This window comes from Balaenoptera musculus, chromosome 12 (assembly GCF_009873245.2).
Source record: "Balaenoptera musculus isolate JJ_BM4_2016_0621 chromosome 12, mBalMus1.pri.v3, whole genome shotgun sequence".
NCBI classification, from domain to species: Eukaryota; Metazoa; Chordata; class Mammalia; order Artiodactyla; family Balaenopteridae; genus Balaenoptera; species Balaenoptera musculus.
Window position 1 is genome coordinate 89,264,776 of NC_045796.1, and position 20,971 is coordinate 89,285,746.

The 20,971-nt window shown below is 33.0% G+C and overlaps 1 protein-coding gene across 1 annotated transcript in view; it reads left to right on the forward strand.

Annotated features, from left to right (window-relative positions):
- EYS (eyes shut homolog) overlaps positions 1-20,971 on the forward strand; it is a 1,768,116-nt gene that overhangs the window by 110,592 nt on the left and 1,636,553 nt on the right. Inside the window, exon 5 of the mRNA XM_036871239.1 lies at positions 4,995-5,109. Within this exon, the coding sequence (XP_036727134.1) occupies positions 4,995-5,109 (115 nt within the window). The remainder of the gene's footprint in view (positions 1-4,994; positions 5,110-20,971) is intronic.

Consider the following 20,971-nt stretch of genomic DNA (forward strand, 5'->3'; position numbering starts at 1 on the left):
GGTGATAAGAGGTTCACCTTGATGGCCTTGAAGTTAGATCCTAGTGGGGCAATTGAGAGCATTGGCAAGGAGTTAGGGGTGTGAGGGCTTGTCAGGAGCTCAGTGGACAGCCAGGAAGCTCCTCCAAAGGCAGGGTTGAAGCTGCAGTCTCTGGGGCCCCCTTTCCCTACGTGAGAGGTGATGTCCAGGGTACTGCCCAGCACAGCTCCAGTGAGGCCTTCCAGGTTCTGATTAGCTCTCTGCTGGAGGCTGGGGGCTGAAGGTGCAGGGCAGTGGAGGGCAGGGCATCACAACTGGAGAGAACAGTACTCTGCATTCTCCACTACACACCAGGGATGGGAGTGCTTGTACCACCAGACCACACGAGGGCTTTGAAGAGTGTCAGGACCCACCGTTCTGATACTGCCATCACAAACAATCACACAATCACACACAAACACGAGTACACACGCAGAGACACACACACGTACCTATTTTAATCTTTACTGAATGCAGTGACTCTAATATTGTCTAATGTAAAGGTGATTGTGTTCTGAATATTCAGAATAAAATGAAGAAACACGAATCAGGAAATAGAGAGTAATGCAACCAGGTAGTGTCTTTCTCTTACATCAATTTTTTTTTTTCCAACCTGAAAATCAATTGTTTAAAAAATACTTATTGAGAGTTATCTTTGTAAAAGACACCATAAACTAGATAATAATAAGTACTATGTCTTTAAAAAATCAGAAATTATGCTATATATACATATTTTTGCTTTCTAAACTTTTTATTTTCTCCACTCAAATTCTAAGATATTTCATGGGATAATAATGTTCTATTTTTTTCTCTCAGCTTGTTTTTTTTTTTTTTTTTTTTTCCTGTTTCCTATTCAGAGTTGCATTTATAGCTTGCACTGCTTAAGTGTCAATTCAATGTATTAACATACTTTCTTTTTTTCTCACATCAGTTTCAGCATTTCATTAGTCTGTATGATGTCTCTCCACATCAGCCGTGGGTGGGGTTAGGGTTTTCAGTGTCTGTCACAAGTAAACCTAATTAAGCATGCACTGTGACTTTGAAATAGAACATTGTAACACAGAAATATATAGGTCAACATGTTTCCTTTCAACAAATAATAAAGTTATATTTTCACTAATTTTGAAAAATCCTTTTAAAAATAGCAATCACACATTTGGATGAGGAACTTGGTCACCCAATAATTCCGAACTAACAGGGAACCTCAATCTCTTGGAGTTAATTATCTCGAAAGCTAGGTTGCTACATTTTTCTTTCCTTGAAATCAATAGCCATATTTATAAGGCTAACCTTCCCTTTTGAATAAATCATTCTGAAATTTAACATGGTAAAAATATTTGTTAAAGTTTAACTACAGTATTCAAATTTCAGATTATGGTTATAAACTCTATTCCAACTGAAGATATCTGGGACATTGTTGACATTTCTTCATCAAGAGGACCTTCTGCCCTATTCATATAATTTTATATTTTCAGGGACTGTTATAGTTGACAAAAGTCATCCTTAAGTCTGGCCCCCTATGTGCTTCATTTTGAGAATATATGTATAATTTCTTCTCTTAGTCCTGAACCTTTTAATTTTCCTGTGAATAATAACTAATAAAACATAATGACAGAAGTTAGTACAGAGCTATGTACATAAAGGTTGAATTAGTATCCTGTAACCTCCAAGTCTTCCAGCTCATACATGATCAAATCGATCTTAGCCCCACACTGCTCTGTACAGCCTCTAACACTTCAATATCCAATATTCTCTGCTGTGCCCTCGGGATCTCATTTGTCAGCCGCAAATTCTCCGACACCACACTCTCTTTATATACCTTCCTTTCTTTTTCTGGCTGAAACCTGGAGTCTTCTTTGGTGGCTCTATCCATTCGCCCACAACCTGCATACATCTGTTGAGGAACTGTGTAGGTAGCCTTGCCATTGTTGCTGTATCCAGACCGGTTTTCTTTCCCCTCAAAAGGCTGTCCATTTTTAGCACATAGCTATTCCGTAGATCATTCTCTCCCTAACTGTTTCTCTGTCCCCAGGCTCCTTTCAAGCATCTCCTCTTCTCTCAGGTCCTGTCCATCCCCCACTATGGCTCTAGCATCTGGCTTGTGTCCTTTTCTCTACAACTATTACCATCTTTCTTGATGACTTCAGCATCCATCTTGGGAATCCACCTGGTTGCTTAAATCCTTTGACGATTATTTTATGTATTTTTTCCTCCTCCATCTAATCTTGACCCATTTCCCATGGTCATGTCTTATTTTTCATTGTGAACTGTTAACTGCACACCCTACAAACCTTGATTTAAATGTTTGCACTCTCTGATCATCGTATCATGTATTTAAGAATGCTATTTAAGTCTTTTATTTCCCTGACCTCAGGCTGAGTTATGAGGATGTCATTTTCCTTGTGAAAGAGATTCTGGAGTTTCTCTTAGATTTCAAGCCATGGGGGTGGGAGGGGTGGGGGGAGTGGAGGCACATGATGGTTGATTACCTGAAACTCAACAGGAGGACTTTCTCATTGTGGGTTTCCTCTGCCTTTGTGGTAAACCTCCCTGGGCCAAGGGTCACAGATGGTGTTTTGGGGCTTCCTTCTTGGTTTGTAATGATAGTGCTAACATTTTGGGCCAATTTTTCATGATCAATAAGCCCTGGATTGTTTAGAAACATCTTTCTCAGAGATTATGTTACCTAATCTTCATCTAGCAGTCTGTCAACCTGGTCTCATTAATGATTGAATATTAGTTCTTCATTTAATTCATAGTCCTGGCTCTCATCTTTTAAAACCATACTCCAAAATAATGCAAATACAAGTGAGTGTATTGATAGCTAGTCTTGGCCAATTTAATTCATTCCCACTCAAAAGGAAAATTAAAACATGATAGCCATAACTCATCACAATTTTAGGATATTTTGTTGCTTCCCTCTTTCTGCCATCCACATCCCGATTAGGAAAAGGTGAACATGATACCTTTCATAACAAAGTGGTACTTGGAATGATTTCTGCATCTCTGGTTAGTTCCTCAGGATAAAAGAAGCAAGGTAAGCATATCTTCACAGGTTTCATCAGTGGAGTAGAAAAGTACAAAACATTTAAAGTTAAATCATACTTTAATAACAGCTCTAAAACTAGTCATATGACCAAAGCAACTTACTTAAGTTTCTTGAATATGTTTCCTCATTTATATCATGGTGGTAATAATTAATATCACACAAGAATTATGAAAATTGAATTAGAAAATAATAAATTTGTGAAAATAATTAATCTAGTGGCTGGCACATTGTAGATGTTAAAAAAAATGCATGGTTATTCCTGATGGATGAAGGTATGATTTAATTTTCAAGGTGAGAGTGCAAAGCTGAGCCTCAAACAGCAAGAAAGGTGAATTACTGAAGTGTTTTACTGATGCTATTTTGGTTGGACTGTGTCAATGTGGCCTTTGGTTCTTTTATGAAATTATACAGTGTACTTAATAAATGTAAAATAATGACTATATGGTACAATTCATTTTATTATTAACTCAGCTTGTAACAACTTCGTTTTAACAAGTATAATTTTTGGTCGTAATTCTCTCGTGTGTACTTTAGAGAGACACATTATCATTTGATATGGTGCCCAATTCACTTGATAACAGAAGTTTACTAAATGTGATTTAAAAGACTAGAATATTTCTCATAAATTAATGAGAGTGAAGTCAAAGAAAGCCTGAACACCACTGTGTGTTCTTTAGCACCTTATTGATTGCAGCTAATGCACTGCAGTGGACTGGAATCCAGATTGATTTCCTGTCTGTCTCAGTCTTTAGATAGTGATGCCATTGGCTAGGAATGCCCTGGGCCCTCACCTGGTCTGCACTACCTGTGGCAGCCCCCAAGGACATTTCCCCAACGAGAACCAACGTTCTGGCTGGGGTGGCCCTTGTGGGTCTTATTATGACCGCAAGACACACCTCAGCAGCAACCATCAGGGAACTTAAAAGGAAAGTCCTGATAATACTCACAGGGCCTGGAGGGTAAAAGGCACCAGAACCGACAGTCCTGTGACAGGGGGGAGAGAGAAAGACACAGAGAGAGAGAGAGGCGGTCCTGGGGCTCTACCTTACTGGGGTTGAGGGTGGGGTCGCTCGTTATTGGTGAATTTAAACCCTAACAGTGAGAATCAGGGAGCAGGAAGGGTAAGGTGGGAAGATGGGGTCACTCAAGAGGTCAGTTACCTGGGTCACTCAGGGGTCTCTAAAAGGGGAGCTCCAGGGTACGTGAGGCTGGGCTTCTCGTCTAGGCCCGAGTAGGCATCACACAGCTGGCAATATGCTTATTCCAGATGGATGTGTGACATGGATGCCATGGCAGTCCAAAGCTTGATGTCAGGCACTTAGATTACACTCAAAAAACCTTGTTGTCAGGCATTGACACTACAAGATTGCTTTATAAAAAAGATAACTATGACAACTAACAAAGAAACAAACAAAACCTTATAATTGGCCCAACTATGACCATACACTGTCCACTGTAATTCTTTACACTATGTCTAAAATTCCTGTGTGTCATCGTTAACTCCTGAGAGCATATCATCAGTATAGAATGGCTCTACTAAACGTTAGAAACCTCATTTGCCATTTTTTTTTTCACATTTCAATAATGCTTTCATTTATTCCAATAGTTTTCTAAAACCTATATTTTATTGTTAAATATCCATTTAGGCCAAAGTTGATTTTACTCTTACATCTCCAAAAGGTAATATATCTCTAAAAGACCATTCAATGAAGATGTTGTTTATTCAAATTCCCTCTAAACAAATAAAACTTCTTCTTGGTAAAGAACACAAGTATGCATGGACAAAATCAATGATTGAAAACATAATGTGATAATAAATGTTGTATGTAATTTAAACAGAGCATTATTATTTTGGGCAGCCTGTTAATAGACTTCTGTGAAAATATTTAAATTGCAAGTTTTTTTACTTACACTTATGCATTTACAGTTGTATTCCAGGATTTACTGGAAAAAAATGTGAGAAAGTAATTGACTACTGCAGACTTTTCACCATCAACTGTCTGAATGAAGGATGGTGTTTCAATATAATCGGAAGATTCAGAGTAAGTAATTTAGTGCGTGGCAAAGTAACTTAGCACCTCAAAATGCAGCAGCTTCTGTCAGTCCCTATTTCAAATGCTTTTATTAATATAAGCCAGAGAAATATATCCTTTTCTGTATATTTAAATATAAGTTATATAAAGTTTAGTACTAGAGGAATTATGTTGGGAGGGCATTATTAAGTGTTCTAGTCAGTGTATTTATTATAAAATAAGTATATAACTAATTGAGTACTGGTGATACATGTCTGTATATATAAAACCATAGTTACTTATGCCTTCAGCTCTTGAGGCAGGTGGGAAATACAATTTGTCTGGTAGTCATTAGGGCATAAAATATATTATTTGTGGGGGTAGTTTTCGAAATAACTTTACAAACACAGAGTGTGTGTTCTACACATGGTAAGGCATATCCCACAACTCAGAAATTCCATTTTTAGGTAGGTCTATTAGAGAAACAATTATGTTTGTACTGAAAGAGATGTGTAAAAAAATTTTCACTCCAAATCTGAATCAAACTAAAACCTATGGATAGGAAAATGGATCAATTTATCCTGGCACAGTCATACCATGGGATTATAAAGAATAATTAAAATAGTGAACATGCATTAATATTTATAAATATCAAAGTATAATGTTGAATTTTAAAATATTATTGAAAAATTATATATGTGCATTATGAGGATTAATTAAAAATTTGAAATACAAACAAATCCATATTTACTATGATTGCATAGTCTATAGCAAAAGTGTAAACACTTGCATGAGAGTTATTTACACACACTGGCTTTACTAGAAAGACACTTATAGGGATATAGACTGGGGAGTGAAATGGGGCAGATGGGACTTCCAATGTATCTGTAATGCTTTATTTTTTTTTAATTAACTTTTAGCGAATAAGGATGGTAAGATCATGCTGTTCATTTTATTATTTTCTCTACTTTTCTGGGTTATAAAATATTTTAATAAAATATTTTGAAAAAAATGTGAATCCAGCTTATGGAATGGACCATGGAAAAATATATATGTGTATTTTGCAAACATCCTAAAATATAATAATGTTACTATACAAGAATACATAGTATAAGAACATAACATTTAGCACCTATAATACATTTGGCATTATAGTGTATCATAATGGTTATTACCTCATTTGATCTTCACGTAAATCTCATTGCATTTTATAGAAAAATAAAATGTCTACTGAGCTTTTGAATATGTCCTCAAGTTCACCTATGTCGATGGGGATGGATGAGGCATATTGGAATGTACTCTGACTCCAGAACTCATACTTGAAAGCACTACACATATCTACGTTTCTTCTTCCTTTACAATGTACCTACCCTTCCTTTACAATGTACCTACCCTTTCCTGAGTAGCAAAATGTCTAGTTGAAATGCCTCTCCCATTTCAGTTTTAATTTATTTTATATTATCCTGTTTATGTTTTGGATTTTTGTTCCTGTTTTGTTTCAGGATAGTCTCTGAGTATTTATCTCTGACATTTATGTTTATGTTTTTCTTCCTCCACTGCCAATTTTCCCTGGGAGGTCTCACCTTTGATAGCACTTCAACAATTATCTGTATGTTATTGACTCTAACTCCAATTTGAATTTTTCTTTTAAGAAATTTAACTGAACTTTTCATCACCTTGCAGACTCTTCTTTCTTTTTTTTTTTTTTTTTTGGTAATTCTAATTTAAGTTTAATGACTTCCATTAGATAAAATATTAGCAAAAAAGGAATGCTATTGGCCTGGTTAGTTCTATTTTCTTTTAACTTGTAGATTTTTAATGAACAGCCATGAGATATGTATATCAAACCCCTTACTGCTATTTTTCCTACCTTTATATTTTATTTCTTTTACATACTTTATTAGGTTGATAAGAATTTCTAATAACAGGTGAAGAGAACTGTACATACATTTGACAATTTTAGGGGGAAAGCAATCAGACTTTCACTTGTACCTTTAGATATTTGGAGATAGCCTCTATCAGATTGAAGAAGTTCCCTTTGATTCCTAATTTACTGAGTTTGTATCATGAATGGTTGGTGAGTTTTGTCAATTGCTTATTCTGAATGTCTGAATGTAGTTAGAAGATCATACCATTTTTCTTTTGTAGTGTGTTAATATGGTAAAATATAGTAACTGATTTAGAATTCTGAGTAAATATTGCATCCTTAAGAAAACTCTTTCTTGGTCTTGAGACATTTTATCTATTTCTGTATTCAACTTATTACTAAAATACTTGTATTCATATATTAATAAAGAATGCTTAAATTTTAAATAATAAATAGTATAATAATATATAACTATTAAAATAATAAGACTGTACTTTTATTTTCTCATAGTGTCTTTATCAGATTTTAGCATCAGGGTTAATGTAGCCTCATAAAATGAGTGGAGATTTGTTCCCTCCCCCTGTATTACTTGTAACATTTTGTGTATAATGGACTATTTCTTCTTCAAATATTTGATGGATGTCACCACTGAAGCATCTGGCCTGGGAGTTTTCTTAGGGGGAGAGTTTGTGATTATAAGTTTAATTAATTTGACATAGGACTAGATTACTCAGATTTTTTTCCTTCTTTTCCTTACCAGTCTAAAAAAGTAAGTAAATGAAATAAAATATAAAGACAGAAAAAATAGCAGTAAGAGGGTTCGATATACATATCTCATGACTGTTTATTAAAAATCTAAAAATTAAAAAATATAGAATTAACCAGTGAGTTTATCTAAGAATAAACAATAAAATTATGAAGCTCCTAGGGAAGAAAAACAAGCAGAAAAACAAAGGCTACTCCTCATGGCCTTTCACTGAGCAAAAGACACAAAACCAATTGATTGGACAAGTTTAAAGCTTCTGCTCTTCAAAACATAGAAAAATGGCAACTATACACCAAGATTATCAAACTGAATTTTCATTAAAAGTAAACATAATCCAGATGTTTATTGTTTACATGAGACAACCAAAATATAATGTCTTTACTGAAATAAAGTGATGGGAAAAGATATATCAGTGTAATACCAATAAAAAAAAATTGGTGATGCCTATATTAATTTAATGTAAACTAGACTTTCAGGCATAAAATAAGAAATTTATGATGATTTTTAATAGCATAATTTCAATTCATGAAGAAAATACAAAACTTATAACGCTGTATATACTTAAAAATATCTTGTGTATAAATATTAACATATGTATGAAAAATATATAGGGGAATATTGACGGACCTTAAGGAGACATGCAGAGTCTCACTCTAGGCCAAAATCTTATGTGTGACCTTACACCCTCAACCCTAGACAATTAGGAGGCATTGCCCGGGCAGGCCTCGTGGGGGAAGTGGCCCACCTTGGACTGGGTGCCCAGCCAGTGCTCCACAGTTGCCTGGAAAAAGTTACAGTCAACACTCAGCCATGCTCCAACCCCCCTCAGCCAGGCTCACATACATTTTATTCTCAGTCCAAGCCCATTTCTTTGTGGGGCGCGAGGGCCTCACCTGGGACAGTCCCAGGAGCCTCCAGGGAGACCTCCTCATGGAGGGACCTTGGCTGAGAGTTCTTCTGCACACCAACTTACTACTTCTCCACCCCTAGCCCTGCTTTCTCTCTCCAAGTCCAAGAAAAGTCAAAAGACTTTTGTTCAGGATCCTTGGTATCCTTCCCATACCACATGGAAGAATGAGACAGCGTTCTCACATGTATACAGGGAAAATAGGACTTGATATAAACCCAATGCATGGCAATTTAGTAGAATGTACCCAAGGTTTTCAATCCATAATCAGTCAAAATCTAGAAATACCTGAAGAAAACAAGATTACATCAAACATGTAGGAAATGTTCACTATATTTTTACTTATTTTAGAATAAAAATAATCAAATTAAGCAAAAAATAGCTAAAAATTATAATGTACCCATATAATAGAATATACATCCAATTTAGTCTATACTTTTGAAGTGTATCGTGATTTTTGGAAAATACTCAAATCAGAATGTTTAGTAAAAATTGGCTGTATTAGTCTAACTACAATTTGGTTATATATAATATGATATTAACTGCTGCTCAAAACAAAATAAGATGTTGTTTATGAACTTTCTGGGTTGTGGGAAAGGTCAACAGTCATGGCAGTTCTGCTCCTACAGCAATCATCCTCCCAGAGTGCTCAGACATCTGAAGAGGCTGTATATCAGGCAGGATAACATTCAGGGGAGGAAGCGAGTCAGATGGTACAAAGTGATGTAGCGTCTGATGTCTTCCATCTCCATAATCATTTAGGACTTTATAAATTTGAATAAACATGAGATTTCCCTGGTATATTTGAATTACTTTTATGGAAACATGAAGTTTCTGAGGTCTGTGACCTGCGTGGCCCAGGGACAAATTAATACACACGGAGACAGAGAAACAGGGAACCAGAGAGAAGTGTGGAGAAGAGGGTTTGAGGATTCACAGAGAGGCTCCGAGTTAATCCCGTATGTAAGGAAAGACCAAGATTGATCGGAGTTTTGATGCCAGTGGAGTCTGGATGATATTTGTATTATACAGATGTGTATATAGGCTAAAAGGAAATAAACCAATAATTTGACAGTGGTTTACTCCAATTAATGAGATTAGACTAAAATTATAATCAGAAAATTATTTATTTTGATTATTCATTTAATTGAAGTAATATGAAGAATAAGGCATATCTGTAATGACTTTAAGATTAGGAAGTTTATATTAAATGCAACATGCTGGACAATATTAGGGGTAAAAAAGCCCATAGGTCAGAACATTATTCATTCTAAGCCATGCTCTTCATCATGGGTTAAATGTCTCTATTTTCAATTCAATTTCTTTCTAATTGAAGTGGCATAAAGATTGTAAACTTTCTCACTGAAATTGTAATGAAGAATTTCTAAGCAAGCACTTTCACAATGTCAATTGCATTCTCAATATTAATAATATAAATGCCCTCATGATAAAACAATTGTTACTTTACAATTGATAGTCAGATTTCTAATAATCACTATGTATGAATAAATCATTGAAAAAATTGAGTTCATAGCAAAAAAACTTACTGTAATTTTCATGTTTATAAAAATGAATAAATGACAGCCACTAAATTAAAAAATCTGATTGGCATTATGCACATTATAAAGTAAAAATATAGGCGCTATGCAATTACATACTATTTACACTGCCTCAGAGCAATGACTCAGAATTTCTTTTCCTTAGACTTTCAGTGATTTACTAGTAAATTTTATTTTATTTTTAATAGTTAATACACATAGTTAGAACCACAATTTCTGGTTTGTGTCTATCCAAATACTTTATAGCTTCCTGATGTTATGACAGAATTGTTGGTTGCTGCTTGTTATACCATTAAAGAAAATGCCCCAAGAGCTTTGTACACAGTCTTTTGTTTCTCTTCTTTTACAACCGGTTCAGGAATACAGATAGAAGGATGCAGTTTATGTTTTATCTCTTCTTTGTGTAAGTCCTTATAAGGCTTCATTGGCGAACCAACAAAAAACAAATTTTAAAGCTTATCTAGTTTAACATTACCATCTGTTTTATTTCTCTCTTCTATTTCCCCTCTCTAGTTAAATCTTTTTTTTAACAATTAGTTTCCACAAGCTTGACTTATGCAAACTCACACTGAAAAAAGTAAATCTCCAATTAGAATTCAATATGAGTACAACTTGCATGTGTTGTAGAATTTAGAATTCTAAAATTTAGTTTCAACAACAGAAGGTCTAAACAGAATCTCTCTCTTTCTCTCTCCCTCTCTGTCTCTCTCTCTGACTCTTCTCTGCCTGCCTGTGTCTGTGTCTGTCTGTCTGTCTCTCTCTCATACACACACACACACACACACACACACACACAGATGAATTTGAAGGCTCACATAGTTAGACTTTCCAGTGCTAGATTAAGTAAGTGTTTAACCAGAGGCTTAATTAATCCTATTTCTTCTACTTCCCTCTAAAACACCAATAGTGGCCTTTTTGAATTTCCTAGAAGAACCCAGGTGTGCTCTTGCCTCAGGGACTTTGAATTGAATATTTTGACCCAAATGACTGATTTGTGGGGTTCTCCATTCTGTTAGGCCTTTTCTCAAATGTTTACCTTCAGTGAGTCCTTCCCTAGATGCCCAATCTAACATGTTGAAGTTTTCCAGGCCCATACATGTCACTTCCTTTTTCTGTGGTTCTTCTTAATAGCTGTCACCATCCAGCTTCCCAGATAACAATAGAGTTCTTCACGTCGCTCTTTTATTATCTGTCAGACTAGAGTAAACTGAACTATAAGCTCTATGAAGGTAGATCTCCTTGTTTCTTTGCATATGACTAACCTTCTTCCAGAAAAGGCAGCAAAATTACAGCAAAGGCAAGTCAGGCCAACTGGAGTGGATAGGAACCTTGAAATGTGTCTTCTATGTAGGAAAAGCCCAGATTCCATAAACTAACAGGAGACCTTTCTCTTAATAATGCAGTAGTCAATGCCAGCCCAACATGGGGTTGGGAAAGAGATGCATTTGGTGAAAGGTGGGAAGAATTATGTGATAAATAAAACAACTCTCAATAATTTGTATGTAAAATATCTTAAAAGTCAACAAATCAAAGAAAGAGGTGTTAGATAAGCTAAGTATGATATGAACACTCAAAATATTAGTTTTGAGCACATACAAAATATGACAAAATCTAAAATTCACACTATGATCTGCTACAAACTCCAAAACGACCAAAAAAGCTGACATCATTTGATATTGGCCCAAGAACCACATTCCAAGTTTCCAGCCAGATGAACACACCAATATTTTCATTCCTTATCAGTCCTCAGAGATACTCTCTTCAGGTTTAGGGACTGGATTGGTAGTTGTCATCATTTGTACCAAGACATCCAGACATCTGTGGAAAAGAGTAGTTAAGGTCAAAAACAAGAGATCACCAGAGGAACCAAGTGCGATTTTACCCACTAGGGGATACTCGGCAACATCTAGGAACATTTTTGTTTGTCACAAATAGGGGTTGGGTCTTCTACTGATGTCTGGTGTAGAGGCCAGGTTTGCTGCTAAGCATTCTACAATGCACAAGAGAGTCCTCTGCAATAAAGAAATATCAGATCTAAAATATCTATTTTAAAGGAATATATATATATATATATATATTCCTTTCCATTGTGGTTTATCATAGGGTATTGGATGTAGTTCCCTGTGTTATACAGTAGGACCTTATTGTTTACCCATTCTATATATAATTGTTTGCATCCGCTAACCCCAAACCTCAATCCAACCCTCCCCCACCCCCTCCCCTTGGCAACCACAAGTCTGTTCTCTATATCTGAGTCTGTTTCTGTTTCATAGATAAGTTCATTTGTGTCATACTTTAGATTCCACATATAAGTGATATCATATGGTATTTTTCTTTTTCTGACTTACTTCACTTAGTATGATCATCTCGAGGTTAGACAGATTTCTCGATGGCTTCTGAGTGTCCTTCGTTAGTTGTGTAATTATTCCTGCTCTTCTTCAGATTCTTGCCAGGGAAGTTGGCTCCTGCCTAAAATAGTTTTTGACAGAGAATAGCATCCTCACACTAGGTTTTAGTTATTAAGTACTTTTCATCAGTGTACGTTACTTCTTTATTCTAGTTCTTCAGTATATTTTAATCACTTGAATCACTGTCATTTTAAATAAGTAAACAAAAACTATATACTTTGACTTGAAAGAAATTTTTCAAAGAACACAAGAAAATAATCTTTCCTAGGTTTCATGTTTAAGCAATTTTGAAATGGTTTTATTGCCCTAAGGTTGTTAGTTACAAAAAGTGTTAGAAACTTTTTGATGATTAGACTCACGTAGTATTATCTGGGTAGTCTTGACTTTGCCTTCCTAGGCAGCAAGCAGTAATAAAGCAACAAAAGTTTCCAACTTAAAAAGATTAATAGAAATTAAAGTTACCACACAGCTTTTATTATTTGTCAAGAACTTTGTGTACAGGAAATTTACAGGTGTCTTAATAGTAGTTCTAGGACAAAAATAGAAACACTCAGGAATTAGTGTTTATGTCCATGTCACATCTATGTGCAGTTGTAAATTAATTGGTTTACAATGAGTAGTACTTTTTAATTCCACATGATTTTATTCATTAATTATAATAATTAACACTAGCTATATAGTAGGAAGAAATTTAAGAAGGATTTAAGTAATGAATATATTCAAAAACTTCTCTCACACTTTTAAAATTTGACTTGATTTATTTCATACCCTTATCCATTTATAAGAGCAAGAATGGAGAAGTTATAAGCATATATTTTATCACTTCTCTTGTTTATTTTCAGCAGAATTTTTATATCAAGTGAAAAAGTAAATTAAAACACCTTTAGAAGAAGTGACAGCTTAATTCATCTAAATTAGTGCAATTTCTGTGAATGGTTGAAACACTCACATTTAAAAGAAACAAATGTAAATACTTTAAATGCCTCAGAGAAACTAAAGATGTCAATATGTCTTCATTAATTATGAAACAGAAAAACGAATAGAAAAAAATCATGCTTGAAGACATCTTTACAATTTAAAAGTCACCGCTTAAAATTAAGAAGAAATCACTGGTGAAACTACTTTTTAAAGTGTAGTTGGTTACATGAATCTCATTCATATCGTGTTTTGGACCTTTAGGATGGTTACTTTCCTCCCTAAATGCTCATGGTCAGGAGTTTGTGCCATAATATCTGTAAACAGGTGCATCAGAAGTATATGTTAAATAAACCGAAGCCATAACTTTCATAAACAGTTTCTGGGAAACCAGCGTATGGTTGGCTGAATAATGGCACCCCAAATAAGCCCTTGTGTACTCCCAAGAACCGACGAATGTTATCTTATATGGAAAGAGAGACTTTGAAAATGTGATTGAGACAAGGATCTTGATATGAGGAGAGTATTCTAGATTATCCAGATGGGCCTGATTTAATCACAAAGATTCTTATAAGAGGGCTACAGAAGAAGTAAGGGACAGAGAAAGTGATGTGATGACAGACACAGAAATTTGAGTGATTTTCTTTGAAGATGCAGGAAGAGTCCACAGGCCAAGGAATATAGGTGACCACTAGATGCTGAAAAAGTCATGGAAACAGAGTCTTCCCTTCTTGCTGAAACTCTACCTCTGTTCACCGGTGCCAAGTAGAAATGCAGAGACAGAGTTTTGGGTGAAATAGAAAACAGCAGTTTTATTGCTTTGCCAGGCAAAGGGGGCCACAGTGGGCTAATGTCCTCAAAACTCTGTACCCCACCCTGGAGGGGGTAGTGAGGAGTCTTACAGTGTTCAAGGAGCAGGGCGTGGTCAGCTCGTGGACATTCCTCTGATTGGTTGGTGGTGAGGTAATCAGGAGTCGGCATCATCAACCTTCTGGTTCCAATCAGTCTGGGGTCTACATGCTTGTGGGCAGCAGACAGTTAACTTCTTCCACCTGGTGGGTGTTTAGGTAACTGCAAAACAGCTCAAAGGACATGGCTCAGAATATTACCTATAGTCCTTGAGGAAGAACTAAAGGTCCTTGACTTTGTTTAATGGCTAAAATATTATTTTGTTTTGCTTGACTGTTTTCCTTTCTTTCTGCGTTATCTCAATTCCCTGATTAAATTTATTCTTTGACTAAAGATTTTCTACAGACAAAAGACAGGTGGAGGACACGGATTGGGGTCTATTCTGGGAAGACCTCATAGGGTCCTGCTCATTTACACCCTCAGAGCCCTCCTAAACCTTGACTTGATCCCTGTAGGACAGATTTCAGATATCTGACCTCCAGAAATACAAAGGAGTAAATATTTTAAACTACTAAGGTTATAGTAATTTACTACAGCAGCAAAAAGAGATAAATACACAGAGATTTCAAGAAAATTTATTTTTAACACACAAATAAATATGCTAACTGAAAATGATTAGAGAAGGTCTCTGAGTCATAGTCACTCAAAGTTCAGGTTTATTAATTAGTGTCCACCAATGATGAAGAAGGATTGTTTTCTCAGAGTGCAGAGAGAGACAGATCCACATATACTTAAGCATATTTAAGTAGACTAAAATATATGAAGTCTTTTTCCTATCTCCTTTCCTCAGCTCTTCGTAATCTTTTCTGACCTAAATCTGTGATTGGGCAGAAAAGGGAGTAAGAATTGAAGGCGGACGGATGACCACTATAGAAATGTTGTTGGTAAAAATAGGTGTGACAGTATTTTGTTGGTTGTTCCCATTATATTTTGAATAGGTTTACTATTAGCAAATCTGAGTCAGTCTCTAATTATTCTTGCATCTGTTGTGAGAACCAAGAAAGGAATTTACTTCACTGATTCTTTGTCAATAATCAAATTCCTCAGCCATGTAGTCACCTGAATCCTAACTCGTTTTATCTTTCTAGCTGCCCTTCACAAAGTTAGTATGTCTTTTGGCAAGCAGTTTGTCTCAACTCACAAAAATTCCTCTGACAGTATGCTGATGACTGGAACTCTTAAAATCAGGTGCAAATTTTAATTACATAATTGTACCCAAAAGGCGTGATATCACCTAGTTAAATTTTCATGCAAAGAAAATTAAAATTGCTCATTCCATTTGAACTGTGAATCAGGAAATATGAAACAAATTTCAGTTTTAAAAAATTAGGTGCCTCCCTTCTTCTTACTCCACAGCATTCTAATAGGCCAATCATGTACTTTTAATACATGTTTTCTGTCTCTTCAGTAATGATGTTAAGAGCTCACTGGTGTCACCCAGGATGAATGAGCTAAACTTTAAATGACCCTAGTTGATCCAGAGGAGCACATTGTCCTTGAATTTCCTCATTAAAGCTCCTGATATAAAAAGTAGATAAAAGAACACCTGAAGGAAATGTAAAGTTACCTAGAATCACCCCCAAAGAGAAGGTTGCCATGTTGAATTTTGGGATTTTTAATTTGGTTCAACTTGGTCTCCTTCATGATGGCCAAGAGTTAAAAAATGTCTTAAACTCATGTCCAGCAGTGAAGTGAGCTATTTCAACTCATGCCAAATTATCGTAGTTTAACGTTTTATTCATTTCGTATTTCAGTATTATTAATCTAGCACATCTATAATTGTTTTCTACTTAATGATTAATCAAATACATAGATTGATTTTTAAATATTTCTCATGTAATAAACTTTTCTAATCATTTAAAAAATTATTTATAGACAAAATTATTTAACCAGGTTTCTAAGGGTAGAAGTTTTGCTTTTGAAAGTTTGCCTCAATATATCTGAAACAAAATAAGTAAAAACATTTAGTAGATTATGTTTTGAGTCAAAGTCTGAGGAAATCCTATGTTACTAGTTACTACCACCATAGCATTCATTAGCAGGGATACCCAACTGTTGCAGAGGTGTATGTAGACAAAATCAGTATTCATATATTATAAGAAATCATTTTAAAACTTGACTTATAAAGTAAATTTTAAAATTTAAGAGTTAGTTTGCGAAAACAAGTTTGACATTTAAGTTTCTGGTTGTAAAAATTGAAATCAGTAAGGTAAAGACTGAATATTCATATATATTACTGGTCTTTTAGGGAAATATATTCAGTTAGATATACACTTTTACAGATGGAAAAGATATTTGACACAAATACTACATTTACATATTTATGTAAATAGCAAAGTGCAACCACAGATGAGTTGAAATAATAAAACAAAATGCTGAAAAACTTGATTTTGTATTAAAGCAGATGAATGATTAAATATTAACTAAGTTTTCAACTACTTAAGCAAGTAAAACATGATATTTGAGTCACTCTCAGCTTGTTAAGTATGTACTCTCCCTGGGATGGCAATCTTATCAGAAATGTTTGACTTTGCCATGAAAAACGGTGTCAGTTAGAAAACTGAAAATGCTGTGGAAACAAAGGATATATTTTTAAAGGAGTTGACAAGATTGTTCTTTCTCCGGAAGAGGTGAAATTTAACTACAGCTAAAGAAAAAGCACAGAGTAAATATGTTACCTTGAAAAAGAAAACTGAAGCTATTTAATAAAATAATTGTTTGATTTAATGTATACCACTATTGCAAGAAGTTTACACTGCAAAGTTTAATAAGGATGTTGGATTTCTACACTCATTTATTAGGTCACAAATAAGACAAATGAATGTTATCTAGCCTAAGGGAAAAAAAAAATGAAGATATCCACTGAAAAAGGGGAAAGAGTTTTAAGATTATTGTAAATGGTAGAGGTAATCATTTCTCCACTCTCTAATACTATCGAATACATTTCTGAAATTGAATGATATTTGGCATTCAAAGACATAAAATGTATGAGACACAACCACTGTGTTTAGTATCATGGCAAAGACATTTTTAGGCTGGCAGCTGGAAGTTGATTTAGATTGAAGACAGTCAGACCTATCTGATACTTTTTTGAGACTGATTCACTGTTTGGATATTAAAGAATGATTCTATTCTCTGAAGATTTTCCATGCCTTTTCTAATTTTCTTCATTTAATTTAAAGCTATGGTAGGAGTTTAATAATGGACACAATACTTAAGAGATTTAGTAACAAAAGTCTTTCAGAAGGATAAATACATTAGAGTACAGGATAGCCTTGGGCAATTGGGCAATATTACCCTTTATCCATACTCATTTATAATACTGATATGGAATAATTTTAACAAAATTTATACATTTAAGAAGGGGAAGGAAATGTCTCCTACTAAGTAAACATTTGTAAAGTGAAATTTTATTATATATTTGCGCATATGTTTATATTAAATTTATATTTATATACTTAATAAATATATATTTATGTAATTTATTTATATTATATGTACTTATATACTATTTATAAGTTAAATTTTTCTTCACTCCCAAACAGTAAAATATGTGTAAGCATACTTTTTTCATGGCTTTATTGAGTTATAATTGACATATAACATTGTGCATGTTTAACATGTACAGCATAATGACCTGATACACGTATATACAGGCATACCTCAGAGCTATTATGGGTTTGTTTCCAGACCACTGCCATAAAGCTGAATATTGCAATAAAGCAAGTCACACAAATTTTTGGTTTCTCAGTACATATAAAAGTTATGTTGACACTATACTGAGGACAATTAATTGTGCAATAGTGTTATTTCTAAAAAACAATGTATATACCTTAATTATAAAATACTTTATTGCTAAAATAAACGGTAACCATCATCTGACCCTTCAGCGAGATGTAATCTTTTTGCAATAGTAACACTCAGATCACTGATCTGAGTTCACCATAACGAATATAATAATGATGAAAAAGTTAGAAATATTGTGAGAATTACCAAAATGTGACACAAAGATGTGAAGTATGTGAATGCTGTTGGAAATATGGCGCTAATACACTTGATCAATGCAGGGTTGCCACAAACCCTCAATTTGTGAAAAACATATATCTGTAAAAACATAGTAAAGTGAAATAAAACAAGGAATACCTGTATTGTGAAATAATTTCCATGATAAGGTTAGTTAATACATCCATCAACTCACATATTCACCATTCCTGGGTGGTAAGAACTTTGAAGATCAACTCACTTAGCAACTTTCAATACACAATAGAATATTGGTAACTATAGTCACCATAGAGTGCATTACATCATTACATCTCCAGAATATAGACATCTTATAATTTGAAGTTTGTGCATCTTGACCACCTTCACCCATTTTCCTCTCTCCTCCCCACCAGGCAATAACCATTCACCTCTATATCTCTGAGTAGCTTGTTGATATTTTTTCATTTATATTCCACATATAAATGAGCTCATACAGTATTTATCATTCCCCATCTGATATTTTTGAGTTAGAAAAATGTCTTCAAATTTCACCCATGTTGGTGCATATAGCAGAATTTCCTTCTTTTTAATGGTTGAATAATATATATGTATTGTTATATTAATATATATTATTATTAATATAAAATTATAAAAATAAAGCTAATTAATATAATAATTATATAATTAATCAATTAATATATTATTAATTATACACATAAATTATCAATATTACACTATATATTGTATATCATACAATTATTTACACTATATTATATTTTAATATATTACATTATAAAATAATATATTATATTATAACAATGGCATAGATGATAATACATATAATTATGTATAATTATATATAATTATTTACATATTATATATGATACACGATATATAATATGTAATTATATGATACATTATATATAATATATAGTTATATGATACATGATATTTAATATGTAATTATATAATACATCATATACATTGATATATATGGTATATATGATATATGTTATATAATAATATAATATGATATATATTAATATAATTATATTAAGTAGATAATAATATATTATGTAGAATTTTATATTATTTATAATTACATTATATGTTATATATATTGTTATATTATATTATATATTATACTATAATTATATATTATTATACATTACAGTTGTATATTATAATATAAAATAATATCAGATACATAATTACATAAGATATATACTATATCATATATAAAATATAATATTATATTTAATAATACTATTATACATGAATTATTAATTATTATTTATGTATTATTTTTATTATTATTTAATTATTTATTATTATTTAAGTAATTATTAATTTTATATAATTGTTTATATATCTTCTATTATATAATATATAATAAATCAATGACATATATAATTTATATAATTTATATAAATATAACTACATATAGTATATATTATATATAATTAGATTAATTATATAAAGTTATGTATAATTTTATATAGATTATTAAAATATATATAATTATATATAATAATTATTTCATAATTAAAATAATTAACATATACTATATGTTATTATATAATATATTATACATATAATAATTACATATTTTTATTATATAACAATATATGATATGCAATCATATTATACATATAATATTATGAGGTTATATACATTATAAATATAGATATTAAATGATAATATAAATAATATATATGCTATATGATATTATATATAAAATCATATAATATTCATTATATATTATTTATTATTAATGTATAATATATACTATACATATTATATATATTCTTTTAATGGTTGAATAATATATATCTATATATATTATTCCACATCATCTTTGTCCATTCATCCATCAATGGACACTTTGGTTGCTTCCATGTTTTCACTGTTGTGAATAATGCTGCAATGGACATGGGTGTGTACATATCTCTTTGAGATAGTTATTTCATTTCCTTTTTATATATACACAGAAATGAGTTGCATGATGGTATGGCAGTTCTATTTTTAAGTTTTTTAGGAAATTTTATTTTGTTTTCCATAGTTGCTGTACAAATTTACATTCCCACCAACAGTGTACAAGGTATCCCTTTTCTTACACATCCTCACAGATGTGTAATCCTATTGTGGATTTGCATTTTCCTGGTGATTAGTGATGCTGAGAACATTTTCATGTACCTAATAGCTATTTGAATATCTTCTTTGTAAAAATGCCTATTCAGGTAACATATCTATTTTTAAATTTGATTTGTTTTTTAGGTATTGTGTTGTATGAGTTCTTGATATATTTTAGATATTAGTCTCTTATCAAATACATGGTTTACAAACATTTTCTCCCATTCCAAAGGTTGTCTTTTCTTTTTGTCTAATGTTTCCTTTGCTGTGCAGAAACTTTTTCGTTTGATGTAGTCTCACTTGTTTATTTTTGCTTTTTTTACTGTTCACTTGGGATCATATATATGAAATCATTGCCAAGACCAATATCAAGCAGATTTTTACCTATATTTCCTTCTAGGAGTTTTTGTTTGCTTGTTTGTTGCTTTAAGCCATATTTAAATATTT